The sequence below is a fragment of the Microchirus variegatus genome (assembly GCF_963457635.1).
Source record: "Microchirus variegatus genome assembly, chromosome: 7".
NCBI classification, from domain to species: Eukaryota; Metazoa; Chordata; class Actinopteri; order Pleuronectiformes; family Soleidae; genus Microchirus; species Microchirus variegatus.
Genome location: NC_139808.1, coordinates 32,985,335 through 33,012,084, shown reverse-complemented (window position 1 = coordinate 33,012,084; position 26,750 = coordinate 32,985,335). Strand labels below are relative to the sequence as shown.

At 40.9% G+C, this 26,750-nt stretch overlaps 1 protein-coding gene across 5 annotated transcripts in view; it reads left to right on the top strand.

Moving 5' to 3' along the window:
- The window catches only part of mark3a (MAP/microtubule affinity-regulating kinase 3a), a 42,267-nt gene that overhangs the window by 7,831 nt on the left and 7,686 nt on the right, over window positions 1-26,750 (top strand). For 3 of the 5 annotated variants that reach the window (XM_083892162.1, XM_083892159.1, XM_083892161.1), the window contains exons 4-16: window positions 5,244-5,292; window positions 7,160-7,225; window positions 9,685-9,755; window positions 10,612-10,668; window positions 12,269-12,505; window positions 13,249-13,368; window positions 15,368-15,467; window positions 16,435-16,547; window positions 17,859-18,009; window positions 19,124-19,341; window positions 19,425-19,528; window positions 22,920-23,192; window positions 24,880-24,906. In XM_083892162.1, coding sequence (XP_083748288.1) covers window positions 5,244-5,292; window positions 7,160-7,225; window positions 9,685-9,755; window positions 10,612-10,668; window positions 12,269-12,505; window positions 13,249-13,368; window positions 15,368-15,467; window positions 16,435-16,547; window positions 17,859-18,009; window positions 19,124-19,341; window positions 19,425-19,528; window positions 22,920-23,192; window positions 24,880-24,906 — 1,586 coding nt within the window. The remainder of the gene's footprint in view (window positions 1-5,243; window positions 5,293-7,159; window positions 7,226-9,684; window positions 9,756-10,611; window positions 10,669-12,268; window positions 12,506-13,248; window positions 13,369-15,367; window positions 15,468-16,434; window positions 16,548-17,858; window positions 18,010-19,123; window positions 19,342-19,424; window positions 19,529-22,919; window positions 23,193-24,879; window positions 24,907-26,750) is intronic. The other 2 variants (XM_083892163.1, XM_083892160.1) reach the window with 1 other exon arrangement.

Here is a 26,750-nt window from a genome sequence, read left to right as displayed (position 1 = left end):
TCAGAAATGTATTTCATTGGTTTGAAAATACACTTTTTGTTTGCGATGATCGGAAGTCGTGTTTGCTCCTCCCTCGCTTGTTCTTTGCGCTCGTCAAACGTAAGATACTTTATTTTGTCAGATGTCGACGTGTGAAAACCTGGGGAACGAGTTCCAGACGGACCGCAACTCAAAGGACGTGAGGACTTCCTCTCGCTCTAAAACTCTGTAGATCAGGGGCGGGGTTTAGGAAGCTGCCTGCTGATTGGCTACTGAGTTTTGGAACAGGAAGTTGTCACAGGCTTTGAGTCGCCGTCCGTCTGAAACTCCTTCCCCCAAGTTTTCCCACATGTCGACATCTGACAAAATAACCAAGTATCTAACGTTTGAAAGTGAGGGAGGAGCAAACGCTATTTACGATCATGGCTAACAAAAAGTTAGCATAACATTTTCAAGCCAATAAAATACAATAATTTTGAATGATTAAATCGACATTTTATTTGCGATTTGGGTGCATTTTGATTTTTGTTTGCTTAATGCATAAAGTGACACAAATCTAATCCAGTTATTCCAGGCAGTTATTCAACCGTTTTTGGAATTAGAGAAGAAGAAGTTTCTCTGCTTTCCTGGTTTCCATCCATCCATGTTCTACCACTTTAACCCACAACACGACATATCACCATTCCATAGTTTTTGAATTTTCCGGTGCCGTAGTTAAACTCATGCCAAACGGTCACAGGAGAGTTAATGCTTGTTTTGCTTGTCATGCGACAGGGAGTGACACTTTTCTCTTTTCCTGTTAATTCAACCAAATCAGGAAGCAGGTTTTTGCTTTTAAAATGCTAATGTCACAGGAGAGAGGGAGCGTGAGCGCTTTGGCCCAGTTTCACTGTACACTTTGAAGTTGTTTTTTTTTCCTCTTTTTCTTCCCACGTTGACGCTCATTAGCGAGGCAGATGTGTGTGTTTGCGCGGTTGTTTTGATCTGTACGCTGTCGCGGCCTGGAAGTCATTTCAGGGAAGTCGGGCGCTGATATCGACTCGGCTGCTGCAGCTCCGGAGGCCTTTTTTTCGGCTCATCGCAGAGATAAGAGGCCACGGTGGCGACGGCTGCTACTGCTGCTGGTGTTGATGTTCACTCCCTCTCTCAGCGGTCGTCCAGTGGTTTTCCATCAGGTTTTCCAAAGCTCCATTGATTGTCTCTTTTGTGTCTGAGAGGCCGCGGCCCTTTTGGCGTCGACTGTGACACTCGCACACTCGCACTGACCAAAACAACACTGAGTCATTACAGCGGCGTTCACAGAAAACACAAAAGGCTATTCTGTCCACGGCTCTTGTTTGTTTTTAGGCGACCGCTTTGTCCGTCTTTATTTGCCGGTTTTATTTCTTCCTCCGTTCCTTTTTAGTGGTTATTTTAAGCAACTGGAGCACACTTGACGCAAAGAAACGACCCCCTTTTCTTATGATCTACACATCAAATGTTCGCTTTCCTGTCACGTGTTTCTATTCTTAGACTGAATTTCCATTTCTTTTCGCTTTAGCGAGGCGGACGTGAAGGAAATCCTGACATGGATTAGATTTGTGACTGAACCCGTTTTCAGAGCAGGCATTTCTTCGGCGATTATGCGGATGATGGAACACCGTGTTTCTGAGGCTTCCTGTCGCAGCCGACCGTCCAGGTCAAAGGTCAGAGAAGGGAGTGCGGCACCTGGATGACTTGATTAAATATAAACACTGACTGTCCGTCAGCAGCGTCTCCTCCCTGTGCTCAGGGTTTTTTTTTATTTCCACTCAGTGGTTTTTAGAGCTCTTACTTAACTCCCTGACATCATTTACGGTCCTTGGGAAATTTACCCGCCAGGTAATAAACCTGTGATAGCGCAGGTGTTTTTTTTCCACATTTTACGCAACATTTCCCGTATCGTAAACGTCACATTTCTCTGTAGACGGCGTCCCGTCTCCCGTGAAGTTAAGTGGAAGCAAAACACTGAAGACGACAGGAAGTCGCCTCTGCAGCCATAAGGAAATATTTTACTCGCCGATTATTCTACGAGTCGATGAAATTAATCGTCGACTGTTTTGATCATTTTTCAAGTTTTTGGCTCGTGAAAATGTGGATATTTCCTGCGTTCTTTGCTCCATACAACAGAAATTTTCACAGGCTCTGGGACCTCTGGTTCTGGACCTCTGGTTCTGGACCTCTGGTTCTGGACCTCTGGTTCTGGACCTCTGGTTCTGGACCTCTGGTTCTGGACCTCAGGCTGTGGACCCTCAGGTTGTGGACCCTCAGGTTCTGGACCTCAGGTTCTGGGACCACTGGCTCTGCACCCTCAGGTTCTGGGACCTCTGGCTCTGGACCCTCAGGTTCTGGACCCTCAGGATCTGAACCTCAGGCTCAGGACCTCAGTCTCTGGACCTCAGGCTCAGGACCTCAGGCTCAGGACCTCAGGCTCTGGGCCTCAGGCTCTGGCCCTCAGGCTCTGGGCCTCAGCCTCAGACCCTTAGGCCCTGGACCTCAGGTTCTGGACCTTAGGCTCAGGACCTCAGGTTCAGGACCTCAGGCTCAGGACCTCAGGCTCAGGACCTCAGGCTGAGGACCTCAGACTCTGGACCTCAGGCTCTGGACCTCAGGCTCTGGGCCTCAGCTTCAGACCCTCAGGCCCTGGACCTCAGGCCCTGGACCTCAGGCTCAGGACCTCAGGCCCTGGACCTCAGGCCCTGGACCTCAGGATCTGGATCTCCTCTTCCTCCTTCACCTCATTAGCAGTGAACACTTGTGAACGTAGCTTCCAACCCTTGTTGACCTCATCCTGAATGAAGGCCTCGGTGGCCAGACGCCACCATTTAACCTCGAGTTGTCTCTAAAATGGGGGATTAAATTAGATTTATTATCCGCTAACAGTTGGTAGCAGCTGCGGAGTAAACCAGCGTCAGTGAGAACATCGTAAACAAAAGGTCAGCTTAACTCTATAATGTCTTTTTTTATAAGTTTGTGTCACTGAGGTGAAGCAGAATTGAGTATTTCAAACATTACAAAAACACAGACATTTGATCTCAGCGATGGAGGCGGCAGTGGATCAGCGACTCCTGTGAGCTCTCTCCAGGATTTGGTGTGTTTTACACAAACCTGGACATCAAACTGCGAGAGAACCGAGTCAAACGTGTTCTTTGGATATCGTAGACTTTAGCTGGTGTGGATTTTGTCAGTCGAGTCTTTTGTTTAGCGACTAAAAATCTTTGTTTTTCCTTTCGTGTCCCCCTGCTGGCAGCCATGTTTTCACGGAGAGCGCGGCCTCGTGTGTGTGTGTGTGTGTGTGTGTGTGTGTGTGTGTGTGTGTGTGTGTGTGTGTGTGTGTGTGTGTGTGTGTGTGTGTGTGTGTGTGTGTGTGTGTGTGTGTGTGTGTGTGTGTGTGTGTGTGTGTGTGTGTGTGTGTGTGTGTGTGTGTGTGTGTGTGTGTGTGTGTGTGTGTGTGTGTGTGTGTGTGTGTGTGTGTGTGTGTGTGTGTGTGTGTGTGTGTGTGTGTGTGTGTGTGTGTGTGTGTGTGTGTGTGTGTGTGTGTGTGTGTGTGTGTGTGTGTGTGTGTGTGTGTGTGTGTGTGTGTGTGTGTGTGTGTGTGTGTGTGTGTGTGTGTGTGTGTGTGTGTGTGTGTGTGTGTGTGTGTGAAACCCCTAAAACCGAGCGGTGTTCATGCTTTATCATAGAAAAAACATCACCCGCTGCCTGTCACCATCTGTTTGCCTCTAACAGAGCGGTGGATCAGTGGATTTGAGTCGATGTGGGTTTGAATCCGTCGCCATAATTTCAAAGTTTGCTGGCGTTGGGACTCGTAAACTGTCAAAAAACGACTTTACATCATTGATACTATTATTTTACTGACACAACAAGGAGCGTTTTTACATGGAAAATATTCCAATCCAATCCAACTTTATTTATAAAGCGCTTTAAAAACAACAACCGCTGAAACATCACAGATAAACAAATAAAACATACATACGTGACCTCGTACACCTAAGAACAAACAATAAGATACTGTAGAACAACACAAATAAACAGGTCATACAATAAAACTATAAAAAAAAGATAATTGTGTGTATTTATCACAAAAATATGCAGTAATATTCATCAGTGGCTTCAAATATACTGTAGTTATAAGGATAAATTGGGGTAAAGCACAAAAAAACCCTAACGATGTTTAGTTTTGAATTTATATTTTTGTGTTTAAAATAAGGAGAGTGAATTCATAGTTTGTTTAAATAATGAAAGCCATTTTCTTTGGAAAAACCTGGGAAAAAAACTCAAGAATAAACAAAACAATACTCAAAATTAAGGTTTTAAAAACCTCCATCGATGATGATGTCGCCGCCGTGTCAAAGCGCTCACATTTATGGTCGACTTGACGGATCAGGGTTTTTAGGGTTTGTGGACACACACACACACACACACACACACACACACGTGAGCTCTCGTCTAAGAATAGGTAGCGACCTAAATGAAGAGGAGCACACGGTTGTTGTCGTCGTTGTCGTCATCGTCCAGATATGTGTGCGCTGCAGAAAAATCAACACGAGGAGACGCAAATCTGAGCTGTGAAATTTAACCCCTGGTACGTCTCGTCACCGTTGCTGGTAAAGGCGCTGTGAGATGTTTGTGGCTCGTATAGCATGTCTAACAACAGCAAATGCTAATGTTGTACACTTTTTTAAAAAAACATTTAAAATAGTTACAGCTAATACTATGCACTGCTATTGCTAGTTCTTTTATTATATTTTTAATGCACTCTCCTGGCCTAGCTATAGGGATGGGGTCGATCCGATCCAGTATCGGAGATTTCCGATCCGATCCGTCTGTGCTTTGATGTCGTCTGCTGAAACGTGTCCACAAGTGACTGCTCTGCTAGCTGGCTGCAAAAAGTGGAACGGATTTCCCAAACGGAGGCGTGTCTCAATGATGCACGGCGTAATGATGCACGCCTCCGTTTGGGAAATCCACCCCACAGTTTACAGCCAGCTAGCAGGCGAGCGTGACTGACCTGGAGTTAACCAGGAAAATTATCTCCACAACCGCCAATAATTAATTATTATTAAAACAATAAAAATCACAAGCCCGGGTTTACGTTAGCCGTTATATGCCGTTTTTTTTGCCGTTTTTTCCAGCCATAAAATCAAAATAAATCCAGGCAAATCTCGATTATCACGATGCTCATAAGATCTGTGCATACAAATGATTAATAACCTGTGTTTTTTTTTCTTTCTGTGTAATTTCAGCTCTTCAGAGAAGTTAGAATAATGAAGATCTTGAATCATCCAAACATAGGTAAGTGGATCTCACACACACTTTAAAGTCTTCTCTGGTTATTGGGATGTCGTGATGATTTTAAACTGTGAATAATTTTTCCCCAGCTACATTTTTGCTTTCTTTGCTTTATATAACAATTAAATCAATAAAACTAAAGCATTTGGGAACATCATTGTTCTTGATCGACGTTTTTAAACATTTTAATCGACATTTTATCGATGATAATAACTGTTATTTGCTCTCCAAAGAAATGTTCTGGTGATTAATCACTTATTTTATCTTCATGTTCTGCTAAATGACAAAAGTTTTCAACCTAAATTATTGACACACTGGACCTTTTTAAGTCAATATTCTCAAAGACAATCGACCTGCGGGGCTTTGACCTTTGACCTCTCTGTTACTGCACACTCGCGTGAACGATTGAGTAACCGCTTGGTCCATGAAATGTCAGAAAATGTCATGTTTTTGTCCGCAAACCAATGGATGACTGAGTTTAAATGAATTATTTGTTTTATGGAGCAAAGAAATCATTGAAGAAGATGTTCACGTTTAAGACGCTGGTTTAAATTCTTTTTATTTTTTCACCATTATCAAAAGGGTTGAAGGTACTCTATTAACAATTTGGTTTGCTTTTACAGGAGTTCATCTCCTAAAATTTGAACCATCCTGTCAAATACAGCAGTCGGAAACATTCTTTTAACATTTTAGAGGAATTAAAATCAAGAATAAAAACAGTGTGGACTCAAATACCGTGTGGACAAATTGTTTTTGTGTGTTTTCTGGATTAGAAAAGGAAGCAGGTTTTGATCAGTAAACAAACACGAGGACACGGTGCCTGGAGCAGCAGCAGAAACTGGCATCAAACAAAAAGTTGTGAGAGGAAATGCCAACAAACCACGTTAGCAGCAGCAGCAGCAGTGGTGTCACAGAAACCTCCAGCTGCTGCTCAGAGCTTAGCACCGACGTTTACTTTGATTTACAGAATTATTATTGAATATTTCTTTAACATGGTGTTGCACTTTGTAGACGGTCCCTGTTACGTAGAGATCAGCGTGTCGTTTCTCCAGTTTCTCTTCTTCGGCGAAATTGTATTTGTTTTTATTTCAGAGCTCAGCACCGACATTTCATTTGATTTACAGAGTTATTATTGAATATTTCTTTTCTATTTTTTCTTTTCTTTTCTTTTTTTTATTTTATTTATATTTTTCTGGCGTTGCACTTTGTAGACGGTCCCTGCGCGTAGAGATCAGCTGGTCGTTTCTCCAGTTTTTCTTTTTCAGCGAAAGCGAGGTCGTAGCTCGTCGTCTACGCCGCTGTGATTCCAAATCTGTCTCTCACAGGCCTCATTTAAACGTAATCGATTGTGGAAGTTTGAATTTGGTCGTTCTGACGTCACTTAACTCGCAAAATCCGGGTCTCGTAACTTCAAAATCAATCAAATTGGGGGCGGGCGGGGGGGGGGGGGTAATTTGATGATTCATTTCATTTCGATTCAGACAAACGATCAATTTAGTAACTGATTAATAATCGATCCATAGAGGAATTGTTTCAGGACAAATGTACAAATACAGCAGTCAAACAGAGTGTGACTGACTGATTTGATTTCCTCTGCAGAACAGTGATGATAATGTTAAGCTCTCAGTCACACACACACTCACGCACTCTTTGTCTTCCTTCCCACCTTGTCTATATTCAGCAGTGCAGCCCTCAGCCCTTCATCACACTCTCTCTTTTTTTTATGTATGTATTTATTTATTTATTTAAAGTCTCTGAGCTCCACACGGCTGCTGCAGTTAAAAAACAAAACAAAAACACAGTACAGTAATTATTGAATATGTGTGTGACGGCGTCTGTCTGATCATCTTTTTCTGTTTGTCTCTCACAGTGAAGCTTTTCGAGGTGATCGAGACGGAGAGGACGCTCTACCTGGTGATGGAGTACGCCAGCGGAGGTTAGTCAGTTTGTTTTTTTTTCAATTTGTTTTCCAATTTTTTTTCCCCAAAAAGTGTTTTCCCAGTCTTTGGTTAAAAAAGTTTTTCCCAAAAAAATTCAAGTTTTTTCAAAAACGTTTTTTCCCCAAAAAAATTTCAAAAGTTTTTCCCAAAAAATGTTTCAGATAACGGTGGTTAATCTCCAACATTTAGCGAAGGAAATCTCATCATTTACTTCACGTGTTGAGAGAGAATGCGGCGACAACGCTGCGTTTAGAAACTCCCAGAGGAAAATGGGATTGTTTTATTTGAGATGCACCTCATAAAATAATAAAAATGCAGACGAATCATTGGATCACGAATCGAGATTGCGTTCCCAAATGTACCAAAACTGTCTGACAGAGAAAAATTAGCGTCTTTTATGGAGCTTTTCCACTATACGGAGCATGTGGAGCAAAGAAAGAAGAAAATATTTACATTTAAGAAGCTAAAACAATCAGAAATCTTGTTTTAATCATGAAAAAAAGCCTCTAACCGATGAATCGATTATCAAAATAGTTGACTATTAATTAAATAATGGACCTTTAAAATGTTTTGTATCCGAGTTTCACACAGTTATTGATAGCTTATCTCGTGCTCCTGTTCAGCACACACACACACACACACACACACACACTGAGCATCACAATAGCAGTCACGCCGTGTCTTAAGCGCTTGAGTCAGAGCAGCACGGCGATGCATCGTTGGAGCTGTGAAGTAGAGAAACGCTCACTCGCTCCACACCGGCCGCCTCCGCAGGGTCAGCGCTGAGAAGAGTAGAGTGGTGGTGAGAGTGGAGGATTCTGGGAAAGCGAGCGGGGGAAGGTGGCGGCAGGTTTCACACACGTGCACACGCACACCTGCCCCCTTAAAGTACAGATAAACGTGCGCACGTGTGAAGTCGGCGTAGGCTGAGGAAACGTAGAGTAGACTTTAGCTCTCTGAGCTGGAGAAATTATTGACCAAACCCCACTTTCAAGTCGCTTAATCGTAGGATTTCGGGCAGAAGAATCCAGGGATTTGAGATGTCGGCATCGTCAGTTAATAATGGCTGTTGTGTACGCGTGCGATGGTGCTCTCTGAGGATCATTTGGCCAGATAATCTGTTCAAATCAGACCGAAATAATGTCCAATTATCCTGTAGTGTTGTGCAGTCATAAGCTAAAGTGTTTATTTATGGTTACGGTGAACGACAAAAGGTAGTATTACGAACTACTAAACCCACGAGTGGTCGTGGTAGGGATGAACGTTTCGAGCTCAAGATTGCTATTCCGATTAAATGGGATTATTAATTGAATATTTGAATGTTCTAAACTTGAGTGCATGAGAGCTAGCGAACGTAACGCAGGGTTCTCGGTGTGTTGAGGTAACGAGATGCATTCAGCGACCCTGGTAAATGTCATCACTTCTGTGGGATCTGTTATCGCATTTAGCGAGTCCGCCATACATTTACGGCACGGCTCGACTCTACGCGGTTTGGTATTGTTTTCCGTTTCTCCGTAGCTCCTCCTCAAAGTGGGCGGAGTCATCATAGCACGGCTGTTTTCTACGCAACGCAAATACACAATTTCGTGACTTGTAAAGCAGTTGTTTTGGGTGTAACTGAAGCATTAGAATCAGTTTGTTTAAAAAGATTTGTTGTGATTTCGCTGAAGAGCTGCAACTAACGATTATTTTCATAATCGTTTGGTCCATAAAATGTTATGAAACGTTGATCAAACCAGGAAATGACGATCCACAAACCAAAATTATTCAGTTTGAATGATTTCTTTGTTAAGTGGAGCAAAGAATCAAAGGAAATACTCACATTTAAGAAGCTAAAACAATCAAAAATCTTGTTTTAATCATGAAAAAAGCTTCAATCTGATGAATCGATTATCAAAATAGTCGACGATTCATTTAGTAAAAGATTAATAATCGTTTCAGCTCTGCTTAGCTAAATGTTGGAGATTAATGTTAATGTTTTTAGCGATTTTCAAGTCTTTTTAACTGATGTACAGTTCGGTGTTGTTGGCGTTGATTCTCGTGCTCATGACTTTTCCGGTGACGACACTCTTTGACCAATCAGGGACCAGGAACTAAACAAAAAATACACCAGGTACCAGGAAGTATCAGTGCGTAGAGAGTAGAGCTGTAACTGTGCAGTGGAAAACCATCTGAGAACGTTTGAAAACCTCTGCTCTGTAGCAGCATCTTTGTGCCTCCAGCAGAGGTTAAATAAATGTGGAGGAAGCAGGAGGAAGCAGCAGCGTCGCGCTGGAGAAAACACCCTGGAAGCGTACACATGGGTGTCAGTGCAGGCCAGCTGCGTTTAAAAATTCATCACCGAGTTATTTTTAACTATGTGTGTGTTGGAGAGAGACTCACTTTAAGTTTCTCTGCATCTTCTTCTTCTTCTTCTCTCACTGCTTCATCCATCTCACCCTCCTCTCTTTTGCAGGAGAGGTGTTCGACTACCTGGTTGCACATGGACGAATGAAGGAAAAAGAGGCCAGGGCTAAATTTAGACAGGTACCCAGCTTTTTCTTTTTCCTTTCTTTGCCTTTCTTTCTTCCCCTGCAGTGTTCTGGTTTCACACCTCTGCTCCGGGCTCTGCTGCAGACACAGACGTCCAAACCATTCAACATCTGCAGTTATTTGGAGACTGAATTAGTAAATACATTTAGTAAATCACATAATCATACGCTCTATGCGTCATATTTATGAATAAAAGGAAAAGACAAAAACTACACGTCGTAAATCCAATTAGTGAGTCTTTTATTTTCCTGTTGATCAACGGTGAGGATGTAAACAAAGCAACTGACAGAACACGGCTGTAGTTTGATTAGAAATAAACACATTTATGTGTAAATGCCACCAAGACTTGGAGATTAAGAGATTTGTTAAGATATTATCTCAGCGTTTCCAGTTAATTAATTAAATATTTAATCAATTAATTAATTAAATAAATAAATAATTAAATAATTAATTTATTATTATCATCTAATAATTAATTAATTTGTAGTTAATTAATTAACTAATTATTTAATCAATCGATCACTATATCAATCAATTTTTTATTTAATTAATTAATTAATTAACTAATTAATTAATTATTTTTTTAATGAATCGACCACTCAATCAATTATTTATTAATTAATTAATGAATTATTTATTTATTTATTTATTTATTTAATCAAGTGACCACTCAATCAATCAAAACATAAAAAGCTGAGCCTCCTGTATATCTTCAGTTCCTCTCGTCTGTCTTTGTGGTCGACCACATCTCCTCCTCCTCCTCTTCTTCCTTTGCCGTCACCACTTCCTCTGTCGCCGCCTGCGAACGCGCAGCTAAGCGCTAACCGTCTCGTCTTCTTGTTTTTCGCAGATCGTATCGGCGGTGCAGTACTGTCACCAGAAGCACATTGTTCACAGAGACCTCAAGGTGAGTCTTTGTGGAAGTGACAAGTGGTAATACTCAGTTTATATAAGGTTTATCAAGCACTAAAGGAGAAGAAGTTTCACTTCCAGGCAGAAGCAGAAGCTTCATACGTCCAGATGGTGTACTGTATCGCATGAATCACTCGCACTATAATTAAAACCCACTTGATTATCGTTCGCTCCGTTATCGTTAGTTTTAAATGTGAGTTTTTCCCTCTGACTCATCTCGGACAGGAAGGTCACGGGTCTGAAGTCAGCACACTCTCGTCTCCACTCTTTTATTATTCCCCGCCGGCAAACCTCTGACGCTACACGTTTGATTAAACAAAACAAAGAACCCTGACGCTAACGATGGCTTCTCTCGCTTCCACCTTTTTTTAACCCGGCGTGAGTCTGAGCCACTCACACGTGAGCGGACCTCCTCCGCTCGTCCAGGTATAAATATTGATGCCCTGAGTGGGAGTCGCTCGTGTTTCCTTTGCTGCTTTTCAAATGATCCACGCAGGGAGAGGGAGGTTTCTCTTCCTGATCCTCCATGTGCAGTTTATAACACCGTTTCCGACCATGCGTCACAAAGCAGCCAAAGGTGGACGACTCCGGATCGATGAATGGATTTGAATCGTTTATTTTTATCCAATCCAACTATATCTGTAGAACTTCACAACTTCAGGATTGTTTTTCTTTACTTTGAAGACTACCTTTATTTTGTCGTCCTGGGTCATTGGCCACGTCAGCTACATACGTAGCATGATGTGGCAACAATGCTCGGTTTGTAGTTTCGAGCTTTGTTAATACTATACCATATATTTACTGTGGTATCTAAGAGAAGGGTGCCAAAGAATTGAAGTTTAGCAGCTGGTACTTTTGGTACTAACACCAATAAATTGACAATAATTTATCCATATATCTGTACCGTTATCCATACGATATATTTATATTGTTGAGGATAATTTATTCCTTAAGAGATATGCGAATATTTTCCACAGATCCTTGTTCAGGGCGACGCCGACTATTACTGTGTAAAATTTCAAGTCATTCTGAGAAACTTTTTGTTTTTGGCTCACTGTCAAAGTGTATCAGGGCAAATGGATCATTTCATGATATTCAAAAATTCATTAAAATTATTCTTTGAGGTTTGCAAATATTTTCAACAGATCCTTGTTCAGGGTGATGCCAAATATTATGATGGTAAATTTCAAGTCATTCCGAGATACTTTTAGTTTTTGAGACTACAGTCAGCTCACTGTCAAAGTGGATCACGGCAAGTGGATCATTTCCTGAATTTCAAAAATTCATTAAAATTATTCCTTAAGAGATATGCAGATATTTTTCAACAGATCCTTGTTCAGGGCGATACCGACTATTATGATGGTAACTTTCAAGTCATTCCAAGATACTTTTTTTTTTTAATAAAGTCACCTCACTGTCAAAGTGCATTTCCTCAATTTCATAAATTCTTTTGCACGTACAAAGATCCCTTGTTCCATGAGAGGAGTGAAACTCGACCTATGAGGACAAAAGATGGATAGATTAAGACTTTAAATGAGTATTAACTTTAACAGTGTGTAACGTTTATCTGTGTGTGCGTTTGTGTGCGTCTTCAGGCCGAGAACCTGCTCCTCGACGCCGACATGAACATCAAGATCGCCGACTTCGGCTTCAGCAACGAGTTCACCATGGGCAACAAGCTGGACACGTTCTGCGGCTCTCCGCCGTACGCCGCACCGGAGCTTTTCCAGGGGAAGAAGTACGACGGGCCGGAGGTGGACGTGTGGAGCCTCGGCGTCATCCTGTACACGCTGGTCAGTGGATCTCTGCCCTTCGACGGACAGAACCTCAAGGTTTGGATGACCATTTATTCATCAAAAGAGTTGCAAAATGAATAGAAAATATAGTCAAGACATTGACACGATTAGAAATAAAGATTTTTATTCAAAATAAAGAACCAGCAAAACTGTTTTCAGCTGTGCCAACATCATTGCACAAGGGTTTTCAAGGGTTTTCTAATCATTCAATAGCCTTCCAACGCCATTAGCAAACACAATGTACCATTAGAACACTGGAAATGGGCCTCTATACACCTATGTACACATTCCATTAAAAACCAGACGTTTACAGGTAGAATCGTCGTTAACCACATCAACAATGTAGAGGGTATTTCTGATTCATTTAATGTTATATTCATTGGGGAAAATAAGTGCTTTTCCTTCAAAAATAAGGACATTTAAAAAAATAAAAATTCTCAAAATTTTATTTTTTACCTCTAAATTTGAATTTCTTTCTCTTAATTTAATGTTACGTTTATTGAAAAAGGTGCTTTTCCTTAAAAAATAATGACATTTTTAAACATTTTTTTCTCTCTCAATGTGTAATTTATTTGTCCTAATTTAATGTTATATTCATTTTTTTAAAAGTACTTTTCCTTAAAAAAAAAAAAAATCTCAAATTTTTATTTTTTGCTCAAAATTGGATTGTTTTTCTCAAAATTTGTTAGATTCATTGAACTTTTGTTGAACACCACTGTATGTGTTTGCATATCTGTTGTAACCTTTCTAACCTGCGGGGGTCGCTCTGCTCTCTGCAGGAGCTGCGTGAGCGCGTCCTCCGAGGGAAGTACCGCATCCCCTTCTACATGTCCACAGACTGCGAGAACCTCCTCAAACGCTTCCTGGTGCTCAACCCGTCCAAGCGGGGCACTCTCGAGGTGAGGGAGGACGCAGAAAATGTAAATATACCTCTTTTGATTGAAAACCAGAGAAAACCATCCACCCTCCACCTCGCCCTCTTCTGGTCGTGTAAATCCCCCCTCCATCCATCCATCCATCCATCCATCCATCCATCCATCCATCATCTCCTCTGATGCCCACAGTGTCTGATGTTACCAACATGAATATAATACATCACCATTTCTGTCTTTTTGTCTAAAAACGACATCTTTTCGTCGCTGTTTTCTAACCGGACTCGGCTCCTGCTTTATATAATAAATAAATGAACAAATATAGTGAATTGGTGACAAAAGACAGTGGAGGAATGAACGACCTCCAGCGACCAAACATGAAGTAAAGCAGAAACAGCTGAGCAGAACTCCAGAGGGCCCCTCCCCCTTTTTTAATCTGATTATTCTGAAATGTTTCTAAACAAAAACATCACTCCTGGTCAAAATTAACCAATAAAAGAAGGTTGTCGGCTGAATGCGTAATGCAAAAAGAAGCAAATATATTCATTTATTTCCCTATTTTAGCCGATAGACGGACAATTCTGGCTTTAAAATTACTAAAGCTGCTGTTTTTTTATTATTTATTTTTGATGATCTTTTTTAATCGATTCCATTTAATTCCCGTTGAATCCTGTGAAGCTTAAGTGTAATCGGTGAATTCAGCGAACCCGGAGGTCGTCGGGGCGCTTCGACCTCAGACGCCGCATGATTTGACCTGGATGATGACATCAGCTCTGGGGGATTTTTTTAATGAGGAGCCGAGCCAAACTAATTATCGCTGATCGTGCTCTGATGTAACAGAGAGACACAGAGAGAGAGAGAGCGTTTGATCGGGTCTGAAAACCAAGAACACAAGAACAAAATGGATGCTGCACGGCGACTGTGAAAGGGCAAACGCAGTTTAATCTACTTTTGCTTTAAGTCACGGAAAAAGACACAGTTGTGGCCTGAGACGGAGGTGAATAAATACTTTACTAACCTCTTTAGAGCCAGAGGAATTCAATTAGATGTTCCTGGATACAGAGAAAGAAAGAATTCTTTCTTTCTTTCCTGAAGCCAAACGTTCCATTCCCTTTTTTTTGTCAGATTAAATAGAAAAATAAGAAGGACCCTAAATTGTGTCTGGGTTGCGTTTCCTTCCTTTCCTTTTGCAGATACTCGTTCAATTAAATATCTGCCACTGACATCTCAAAGCATTTCGTATCCAAACATCAAAGTTGGTTCCTTATTTTATCAGACCTTATTGGTCTGATAAAAGGGACAGAAAATGACATAAATAAGTTCTTTTTGCCCCATTTTTCCCAGAACTCTTAGTTAGACTTTACTGCATAAAATTTACTGAATTTACTGCATTTACACACGACAGACGCTGATTCGCCGGCTTCCTGCATTGGCGTCGGTGAAATTACCGTAATAACCACATATTGGCTTTGAGGTGCAACCTCCTAGCTTTCAGAAACCGGTGGAATCTTTTCTTGATAGCACAAACCGTCTCGTACTCACGGTAATGTAAAGAGCGCTTGCTCAGAACTTCGTCGTTTTGAACAACAGTGTTCAAAAGTATGGATTGGGATTGGCACAATCGTTTTCCTTGCTGCTGTTTTGGGGAATTGGGGTTGCTGGTTTAAATCCTGGTCAAGGTCAAGGTGACCGCTGATGTCGTGCGACATTCGAGTTCTTTCTTGCCCAAGATAACTTTCACTTTCCGTATCTGGCCGTTATTTAACTGTTTAGGAATTTAAAGATCTCGTCTGTGATTGGACGGTCGTTCCGCAGGAAGTCCCGACGATCTACCGCAATGACGAGTATATGGAGGCGCGATTAAAGCTCTATTTCTCTGCTTCCTCTGTATCCATCCCATCCATCTTCTACCTCTTTATCCTCCACATGAAGGTCACGCAGGAGGCGGGTTAATGACGATAATGGATATTTTCTTACTTGAACTGATTTGACGCTCATCGTGCGATCGTCTGTGTTTGTCGAACAGCAAATCATGAGGGACCGATGGATCAACACGGGCTTCGACGAGGACGAGCTGAAGCCGTACACCGAGCCGGAGCTGGACATCACGGACCAGAAGAGAATAGGTGAGTCTCCTTTGAGTTGTACAGCGAACGCCTTGCAATGCAATCACAAAAGTGCTTCAGCGCTGAAGAGCTTTTAAAGAGAAAGATGAAACGTCATGATGATGATGATGATGATGATGATAATGATGATGAATAAACATGAGCAGTGTTTGCTGCATGTGAAGAGGAAGGGGGGAAGTGTGTGTTCTTACATAAGAGCAGCCGGGGGTTTGCCGTCTATGCTCGTGTCGGGGAAAACTCCCGATTATCCGAGAAGGAGAGCGAGGTCTTTCCCTGAGTCCTGAATAATTCACCAAAAGCAGAACAGTGCAATATCTTCTACATCCTTTGTTCAGAAATGATGTCCAATTTGTTAGTCATTTAAACTTGTACCAAAACACTATTATGTCTAATATTCCGTGTATTTCAATGCAGTAGCCTTTAAAATCTTTATAATATGACGATATCCTAACATCCCCATGTGATTTAAATGTCACTCGGTTTCTGCCTGGTAACAGACGCTGTACAGCTCTGACGTTAACGCGCTCGCACTTCAATCACGCTCCACTCTCAGCATCCAGGTGCAGATGGTGCGTTCGCTGAAATCTGTCAGTGTGAGATGATTGGACTCGGCCTGTAAGAGCTTGAACAGAGTGGGAAATTCAATCTCATTTCAGCGTGTGACTGAATCCCACAGAGGCACGTCCGTCCAAAACATCGAGTTGTTTCACTTCCTGTTGTGACCGAGTGAATTCAGGAAGTTGGAGCGTGTTTTTCAGGTCATCGTGAGTCACGAGAGGAGACGACTGTGTTTTTAAATATTCACGGGAGGGAGAGACACGGATTGTAATCTGATTGTCAGACAAAATTAGATAAAAGAACAATGTCGATGTCGAGATTAAAAGACAATCTTGACATTTAAAGACATATTTAAAAACAGCATCCATGGATGAAGCGTAACCTTGTTTTCTGTGTTGTTTGTGTGCAGACGTGATGGTGGGAATGGGCTACAACCTGGAAAAGATCCAGGAGTCTCTGGCCAAGATGAAGTACGACGAGATCACGGCCACGTACCTGCTGCTGGGCAGGAAGGCTTCTGAGGTACGGAGGATTAAAAAAACTGTTTTCTCGACATGAGTCACCCATGTTTTAACCTTTTTACAGGTTTTTTAAAGTGGTTTAGAAAAGTAAAATGCTTTCTCCGATCCCATTTCAAACCACTGTGATGAAAGGAGCTGCTCTTATATTATGGTCGTGCACAACATGACTCTCACCTGTCATGCTAGTTAGCTAACGAGCCAACCATCTATGCTAGCTAACTATATCCAACTATAAATCCATCTGTCGATGCTAGCTCACTAACTAGAAACTGTATTTTTGCCTATTTATGCTAGCTTGCTTACTAGCCAACTATCAATCTATGCTAGTTTGCCAACAAGCTAACTGTCATATATGCAAACTATCCAACTATCAATCTGCCTATCTATCTATGTTGGTTTGCTAACTAGTCAACTATCAATCTGTCTATCTATTTATGCTAGCTTGCTAACAAGCCAACTATCAATCTGCCTATCTATCTATGTTGGTTTGCTAACTAGTCAACTATCAATCTGTCTATCTATTTATGCTAGCTTGCTAACAAGCCAACTATCAATCTGCCTATCTATCTATGTTGGTTTGCAAACAAGTCAACTATCAATCTGTCTATCTAGCTAGCTCACAAACTAGCAGCTATATTTACTATAGTTGCTAGTTTATAGTGCTATTTACTACTATACATGCTAGCTTGCCAACAAGCTAACATGTCATTTTATTAGCTAAATGTACCTAAATATGAAATAATAAATAACCTCTTCTTACTCCTCCTTCCTCATGCATTCACATGCATGTTAAAAGTCAGGTTTTAGTCAGATTACGACGATAAGTCGGTTTTCTTTATATATATGTTAGTCCGGCTAAAATCGAGCTAGTCTTTGTCGGACTAACATACGGATAATGTGGTATGGATAATGTGATTAATAGTCTAATTACTCCTGCATGTATACGCTTAGTCCGACTGGAGTCTTAGTCTGACTATGACCTTAGTTCAATGAGACAGTGAGTAAGGTTGTTTTTATTTTTTTTTTGTTTTTGTTTTTCCAATCCCAATTCAGCGTAACACAGAGCTGTTGTTGTGATTGGGCATGTTATTTTTAAAAGTCGATTAGCATGCGCGACTATTGAGTTGATGTTGAAGACGTTTTTCCTCTGTTTTTCACAGTCTTGAGGTAATTTGAGGCGAGAAATTAGTCATTTGGAATTTGGCAATGTTTTTATTAATAATGATTATTCGACTAATTAGATTCGACTTCCGAATGGTGTTTTTAGCCTTTGACTCAGTGTGTTTTGGTGTCTCCGTGTCCTCCTCCTCAGCTGGAACCCAGCGAGTCGGCCTCCAGCAGCAACCTCTCTCTGGCCAAACCCAGACCCAACAGCGAGCTCAACGGTCAGTCGCCCTCTCACCTCAAAGTGCAGCGGAGCGCGTCGTCGTCCAACCACAAACAGAGACGTTACAGCGAACAAGGTGAGGACGACGCCTCGAAAACTGTCACAGACACGTTTTTATTCTATTTTCACCGAGCTCAAACTCTCCTCGTAAAAGAAACAGTAGCCTGGTTGTCGTGCTGTTAAAGGCTCTTCAATCAAACTGGTCACATGGTGGAGACACTCTAACCTTCAGCGTTATTTGCTCACTGTGATGTAACTTTGTGCTTTGTCAATAACTTGAGTTTACAGTGTTTCCTCCTGCAGCTCAAATGTCCTCACTGTGAACTCGTAAAGCTGTGACATTCACAAGGAAAGACCACGACATTTTAGTTGTTTGAATAATAGCAGGATGTTCAAATATGCATTTACACACTTACGTTTTAATAACACATAGAACATTAAATGAAAAGAATGTTTGTCAAATTTAACTAATTACTAGCAGATACATTGAAATGAGTTTTTCTTTTTTTACTTTTACCTTTTCCACTAGAATGTTGGTTATGTCAATAGAGCACATACCTCACCTTCACCAAACCTTTTCATTAAGCCATTTCTAAAGTTGATTTAATAAACTAAAAACGTAAACTTTTTCCATTTGGATCATAGGATACATATCTTTTTAATGTGGTTTTATTTGGGTTTTTCTTAAAGTTATTTTTATTTCTCCAGCAGCAAAACAATAACCCGCAATTCTACTTCACAATGGACAGAAAAACAAGCTCCGCCCCTATAATATATATAATAATATATAATAAACACCTAATTTTAATTTTCTAAAATTTTAAAGATTTTAATCATTTTAAAATAATTATTATAAGTTGCATTCATTTGTGCGTGATTTTAAATTGTTTAATGTTTTAAATCGTTGATTGTTGATTTGAAATTGTTTTAATTTCTATAATTGATTTTTGAATTTATTGTGTTTTAAGTTCAAATGATTTGAAATTGCATTAATTTCTGCTTGATTTTAAATTGTTGGATGTTTTAAATGGTTTTAATTTCTATAATTGATGTTTTTAATTGGTTGTGTTTTAATTTCAAATGTATTTCCTGCCTGTAAAGCACTATGAATTGCCTTGTGTAAGAATGGCGCTATACAAATAAACTTGTTTTGCCCCTAATTATCAAAACTTAACTCTCTGTCTCTGCAGTGGGTCAGAACGTCCCTGCGGGGACGTCTCATCCCAAGAGGAGTCAGACGACCACGGCGGAGAACAACGCCAAGGAGGAGAGCGGCGTCCAGCTCCGGAAACCCAGCACACCGGGCGGCCGCGGAGCTCCGCCCGCCAGCCCCCTGCTGGGCAACGCCAACAACCCCAACAAGGCCGACATCCCCGACCGCAGGAAAGGCGCCACCACGGGCCCGAGTGTGAGTCGCACAGTTACGTCGGAAGGGGTTAAAGTGCTGTATTGGATGAGTTTGTGATGCACTTCCTGTCTCTGGTTCTGCAGAATAACACCGCGTCGGCCGGCATGACCAGGAGGAACACGTACGTCTGCAGCGACAGGAACAACGCCGACCGCCTCGCCGTCATCCCCAACGGGAAAGAGAACAGGTGAGAGGAAAATAATCAACTTTTATTTATTTTGCATCATACAATTATATGCTCGAAATAAGCACTTTTATTTTGAAATTGGGTCCGTTTCTAGTTCGTGAGCTAGCATCGATAGATGGATTTATAGTTGGCTACTTTGCATATATAGATAGCTAGCTTGTTGGCATACATGTTTATAGTTAGTGAGCATAGATAGTTGGCTAGTTAGCAAGGTAGCATAGATGGGCAAAAATACAGTTTCTAGTTAGTGAGCTAGCATAGATAGATGGATTTATAGTTGGCTACTTTGCATATATAGATAGTTGGCTTGTTGGCATATATGTATATAGTTAGCTAGCATCGATAGATGGCTCGTTGGCTAAATAGCATATATAGGCAGATTGATAGTTGGCTAGTTAGGAAGTTAGCATAGATAGGCAGATTGATAGTTGGATAGTTTGCATATATGATAGCTAGCATAGATTGATAGTTGGCTAGTTGGCAAGGTAGCGTAGATGGGCAGATTGATAGTTCGATAGTTTGCATATATGATAGCTAGCATAGATTGATAATTGGCTTGTTAGCAAGCTAGCATAGATAGGCAAAAATACAGCTTCAAGTTAGTGAGTTAGCATCGATAGATGGATTTATAGTTAGCTACTTTGCATATATAGATAGTTAGCTTGTTGGCATATATGTATATAGTTAGCGAGCATCGATAGATGGCTCGTTGGCTAAATAGCATATATATAGGCAGATTGAGAGTTGGCTAGTTAGCAAGTTAGCATAGAAAGGCAGATTGATAGTTGGATAGTTTGCATATATGATAGCTAGCATAGATTGATAGTTGGTTAGTTGGCAAGCTAGCATAGATAGGCAAACATACAGTTTCAGGTTAGTGAGGTAGTATATATATATATACTACATATATATATGTATATATATGTATATATATTAATAGATGGATGTATAGTTGGCTCGTTAGCTTATATAGATAGTTAGCTTGTTGACATGTATGTATATAATTAGCTATATAGAAAGAAGCACTTTTATTTTGAAATCCAGTTATAATATCAGCATGATTATGGTTATTGTGATATTGCCAGTTAAAGGGCAGCTGTGGAAACTTCCATCAAACCCGGGCTTCACTTTTCAAACCCGAAGTCTACGTCAACGTTATTTTCCTTCCCTTCTTAAATTTACTTTTCCATCTTCTTTTCTAATTTTTCATTTCTGCCTGTGTGTTTGGGGTTTGGTTTTTGTGGATTTGTGGGGGTTTTGTTCTTCCTCGTCATGGCATGACCAGCATGACAGAGATGGCTTGTGCCACTAGCCCCTCCTCTGCCTTTGCGGCCTCTGTGCTGGATGCCTCGTCCAGTTCGGTGCGGCTGAGGTATCAAACCGCCGGGCCTTTGCACGCTTGCCAGGCAGGCTGGGCCACGCTGCCCCACTCCTACTACGATCTGGACTACTGCTCGCCAAAGTAAGACGAGACAAGACGGCAGGGCCTGCAAACCCCGTCTGTCTGTCTCTGTCTGTCTGTCCCCTCTCTCCTGTCTGAGCCTCTGATCGACCCCTCGCTAACCCTCACGTCAGCCGCCTTCACTCTCTAACTCCACCACTAAACCATGGACACATTTCCTGCAACTGTAAACAAAGAGTCATCCCACCTGTATTTTCATGTCAGTGTCTGAAGTGCATGTTTGTCAGAGCAGAACAGGTCAAACTACACAGACTACACCTGTCAGAACATGTCAGACCTTTGGTTTTTATTTGAAATTTGTGGTAAAAAAAAAGACACAAATCGAGACGGCAGAGATAGATAGTTGGCTTGTTAGCAAAGTAGCATTGATAGATAGGCAGATTGATAGTTGGCTTGTTAGCATATATAGATAGTTAGCTTGTTGGCAAGCTAGCATAGATAGTTAATAAGCTAGTATTGCTAGGCAAAAATATAGTTGCTACTTTGTGAGCTAGCATAGATAGCTAGACGGATTGATGGACGGCTAGTTAGCAAGCCAACATAGAAGATAGGCAGATTGATAGTTGGATAGTTTGCATATGTGATAGTTAGCTTGTTGGCAAGCGAGCATAGATTGATAGTTGGCTAGTTAGCAAGATAGCATATATAGGCAAAAATACAGTTTCTAGTTAGTGAGCTACCATCAATAGATGGATTTATAGTTGGCTAGTAGCATATATAGATAGTTAGCTTGTTGGCATATATGTATATAGTTATTTAGCATAGGTAGTTGGCTCGTTAGCTAACAAGCATATATAGACAGATTGATAGTTGGCTAGTTAGCAAGCTAGTATAGATAGGCAGATTGATAGTTGGATAGTCTGCGTATATGATAGCTAGCATAGATTGATAGTTGACTAGTTAGCAAGCTAGCATAGACTGGCAAAAATACAGTTTCTATTAATGAGCTAGCATCAATAGATGGATTTATAGTTGGCTAGTTGGCATATAGATGGTTAGCTTGTTGGCATATATGTATGTAGTTAGTTAGCATAGATAACGAGCTAACGAGCTTATACAGGCAAATTGATAGTTGGCTAGTTAGCAAGCTAGCATAGATAGCACAGAACAGGTGATATCATTTTAATGACACAGTTCTGTGATTTAAGAAAACATTTCACCAGCGTATGACATGAGTGTAGTTTCAGACACTGACCACTGGAAGCACAAGGACAGAAAAATATGTATCCACACACTGACGTTGTGCGTGTGATGTTATTTTACCTGCTCTGCGTTAATCGTCCCCCTGCTGGTCATAAACTGAACGACGCAGACATTGACAAATATAACAGCAGCTTCTCTCAGCTCTGCTCCTGACCTCTCCTCCTGACCTCTGCTGTCACCTTTGACCCTGATCTCCTCCGTCTGGATCCTCCTCATCTGTTCCAACACGACGGAAGAGCTCCGCCACTCACCGGCTCCCCCTGCTGTCCCAGCACCCTCAGACTCTTCTGTTCACAATGTGAAAATGATCAGGGACAAAATAAAACTCTCTTATCATGAAGAGCTTGATGTCCAGGACAGGAAATTATCGGCAGTTGGATCCTGATAAACACCTTTTCCTTCTTTTTCCAAATTTCTTCTTTGAACTGAATTTCCTGTCCTGTTGACATCTAACACGCAACATTCATTTATCCTAAACTCACATTAGAAACTCATGTCAGCGCAAACACGTGGATTCATTGAAAGTGTTTCAAGATTGTCGTCTTTTTTTCCACTCCAGTCGTGTCGCTGCATCATTTGACCTTTGCTGTTTGTTATTCTGCTTTTACTGAATACGTGAGGAGCTAAAAGATGATTTATGAGCACAGGTTCAGTGACGCACACGTCTGCAGTGGAGAAAACCCGTCGTCCAAACGCCTGATCACATCCTTCTCCGTCCTCCCGCAGCAGCATCGCCGTGTCGCCTGGCGGTCAAAGGAACCCGGTGGTGTCCACCCACAGCGTCGCCAACGCCACCACGCCCGACCGGCTCCGCTTCCCGCGGGGAACCGCCAGCCGCAGCACCTTCCACGGGGGCCAGCTGAGAGACCGGCGCACGGCCACGTACAACGGGCCGCCAGCCTCGCCCACGCTCTCCCACGACGCCACCCCTCTGTCCCAGACGCGCAGCCGCGGGACCAGCAACCTTTTCTCCAAACTCACCTCCAAACTCACCCGCAGGTAGGCGAGGGAACAGCACGGGGTTAGGGGTTTTAGCATTTTAGCATTTTCTGTGCATGTGTTCGTAAGACAACTCTGGTTAGCACTGAAACAGACTCTGTGCAGTGTAATCTCCTCTGACTCTGTCTGTTCCAGTTAAAAAACCAGTCCACACGCTGCCTTCTGCAGTTAGTTTGATTAATTACATGCTTTGTTAGGAACACTTCACTGTCCTGTACGATGTGATTTATCCTTAAGTCTAAATTGTGTATGTGTCACTGCCTGGTTGCCTGCGACGGAGAAACCAAAACTGCTCACCATGAGCCACACTTTTACCCTTTTTGTAAAAGAAACGACTCGTGTTAATGTTCAGAAATTTAGCTGTTTGATTGTCCAAGCACCACATTACCAGTTTTCTTTATTATTGTGATTATCTTTTTCAGATTCAATTAAACAAACAAAACTAGCATAGATAGATCGTTGACTTATCCACAAGCTAGCATGGATAGACTGATTGAAAATTGGCTTGTTAGCAAGTTAGCATAGACAGTTGGCTCATGAGCAAGCAAGCATAGCTAGATAGTTTGCTCATTAGTAAGTTAGCATTGATAGGTAGTTTTCTTGTTAGCATAGACAGTTGGCTCATGAGCAAGCGAGTATAGCTAGATAGTTTGCATAGATCGATAGTTGGCTTGTTAGCAGGTTAGCATAGACAGTTGGCTCATGAGCAAGCTAGCATAGCTAGATAGTTTGCTCATTAGGAAGTTAGCATAGATAGGTAGTTGGCTTGTTAGCAAGTTAGTATAGACAGTTGGCTCATGAGCAAGCTAGCATAGCTAGATAGTTTGCTAATGAGGAAGTTAGCATAGGTAGATAATTGCCTGTTAGCATAGACAGTTGGCTCATGACCAAGCTAGCTTAGCTAGATAGTTTGCTCATTAGGAAGTTAGTATAGATAGATAGTTGCTTGTTAGCATAGACAGTTGGCTCATGACCAAGCTAGCATAGTTCGATATTTTGCTCATTATGAAGTTAGTATAGATAGATAGTTGCTTGTTAGCATAGACAGTTGGCTCATGAGCAAGCTAGCATAGCTAGATAGTTTGCTCATTAGGATGTTAGCACTGGTAGATAGTTGGCTTGTTAGCAAGTTGGCATAGACAGTTGGCTCATGAGCAAGCTAGCATAGCTATATAGTTTGCTCATTAGAAAGTTAGCAGATAGTTGGCTTGTTAGCAATTTAGGATAAATAGATTGATTGATTGTGTTTAAAATTCCCAGATATCGACTCGTCCTTAGTGAAAACCCAGTGTGAACATGAACTGGTCTAGACCAGATTTCTGTCTAAAGTGCTTTGTGAGCAGTTTTTTTCCATCTCGCTCAGAAGTTACCACACATTAGCTCGTGTAATTTGCACCTATTATCCTAAAATTGGTTCCTGTATTTGTTAAAACCCTGAAAAGCGGCAGCCAGGCCAGTGACGTCGCTCCTGCTATGACTGACCTAAAATGAGGAATGGAAATCATTTTGATGAAAAACATAAATGAATCCTCCCTTTTCACTGTTGATGATTCCAATCACCACATTTTTGTTCACTCATTAAGAATCCTCATGCCTCCCCTTCCTCCTCCTCCTCCTCCCCCACCTCCTCCTCCTCTCACGTCTCCTTCACCATTCTCACTGTTTCTTTGTCTGGTTTCTGTTGTAGAAACATGTCATTCAGGTTTACCAAAAGGTAGGACTTCCTGTACTGCCTCACACTGTGTGCCAAACATAACGACAAACAATGGCATTAATTTTTTTTTTTAAAGAAAACACAAAAAAAAACCTTTCTTTTGAAAGTGAACAGAGACGTTTGTGGGGCTGCTGGCACTGAACTAACACAACGCTTAGCTGAACAACAAAAACTCTGTCTGTCTCTGGGTACATTTACATCACACAGGTTAGAATAATCACATTCATGTGATCAGATCTCTCTAAAGGTTTCCAGTCAAGTTTCCTTGAAGCCGCTGTGGAGTCTGTGCAGTAAATATGAAGCGTTAAAACGTTAACAGCCTTTGTTTGTGTTTTCTAGCGCTAGTGTAACTAAATCTGCCTGCAAATATCTTTAAATCAAAATAAATCTCTGGTGTTTTCTGTTGGAAAATTGCTTCCAGGCAGGACATTTTCCACCTCCCAGTATTTACCTCGCTACATCCACACTTCTGCCACCAGGGGTCTCAAACTCAAATGACCTGGGGGTCACTGAGTGTCAAGAAAAAGACAGAAATAGTAACTACTATTTATAAATTATAATAATTTATGACGATATTTCACATTATTTAAGAATAAAAACTGATATGAAACAATAAATAGTTCACAATATAAACGTATCTAGTATCGTATTGTGATGTGAGTATCAAGATGTACATCATACCGTGATGTAAATATCGTGTAAAAGTATTGTGAAGTATATTATCGCGATAATATATTGGGATGTAAATATCGCATTAGGATGTAAATATCATGATGACATTGTATTGTGACATAAATATCATGAAAATATTGTATTGTGATGACAAATATCGTGATAATATCACACTGCGACGCCAATATTATGATATCATACTGGTACGTAAATATCGCAATATCACATTGTGATGTCAATATTTTGAAAATATCGTATTGTGATGACATAAATACCGTGATATCACACTGCGACGTAAATATCGTGATCAAGTCCATCAATATTGTGAGATCACATTGTGACCTAAATATCGTGATAATGACATCAATATCGTGATAATGTATTGTGACGTAAATATTGTGATAATGACATCTATATCGTGTCAATATCATATTGTGACGTAAATATTGTGATATATTGTGACGTAAATATCGTGATAATGACATCTATATCGTGATAATATATTGTGACGTAAATATCGTGATAATGACATCTATATCGTGATAATATATTGTGACATAAATATCTTGATAATGACATCTATATCGTGATAATATATTGTGACATAAATATCTTGATAATGACATCTATATCGTGATAATATATTGTGACATAAATATCTTGATAATGACATCTATATCGTGATAATATATTGTGACATAAATATCTTGATAATGACATCTATATCGTGATAATATATTGTGACATAATTATCTTGATGATGACATCTATATCGTGATAATATATTGAGACGTAAATATCTTGATAATGACATCTATATCGTGATAATATATTGTGACGTAAATATCTTGATAATGACATCAATAGCGTGATAATATATTGTGACGTAAATATCGTACTGCGTCTATCGTCTCTGGCGATAAGTAAGAATTTCAATTATCGCGATAATCTTGAACGGAGAAGAACATTCATATAAATCCTGTCACGTTAACCAACATACAGTCCAAGTGATTTTTAACCCTAACCCTAATGTTAAAAACCACCGTGCTAAGCTAAGCTAAGCTACAGCTACATCTCTGTATTTACGGCACAGACTTGAAGTGAGTGTTTTTCCTCAGTAAAGTGTGTGTAAATGTACTCTGTGTCTGTCTCTGTCTCCATGGCTGTGGTTG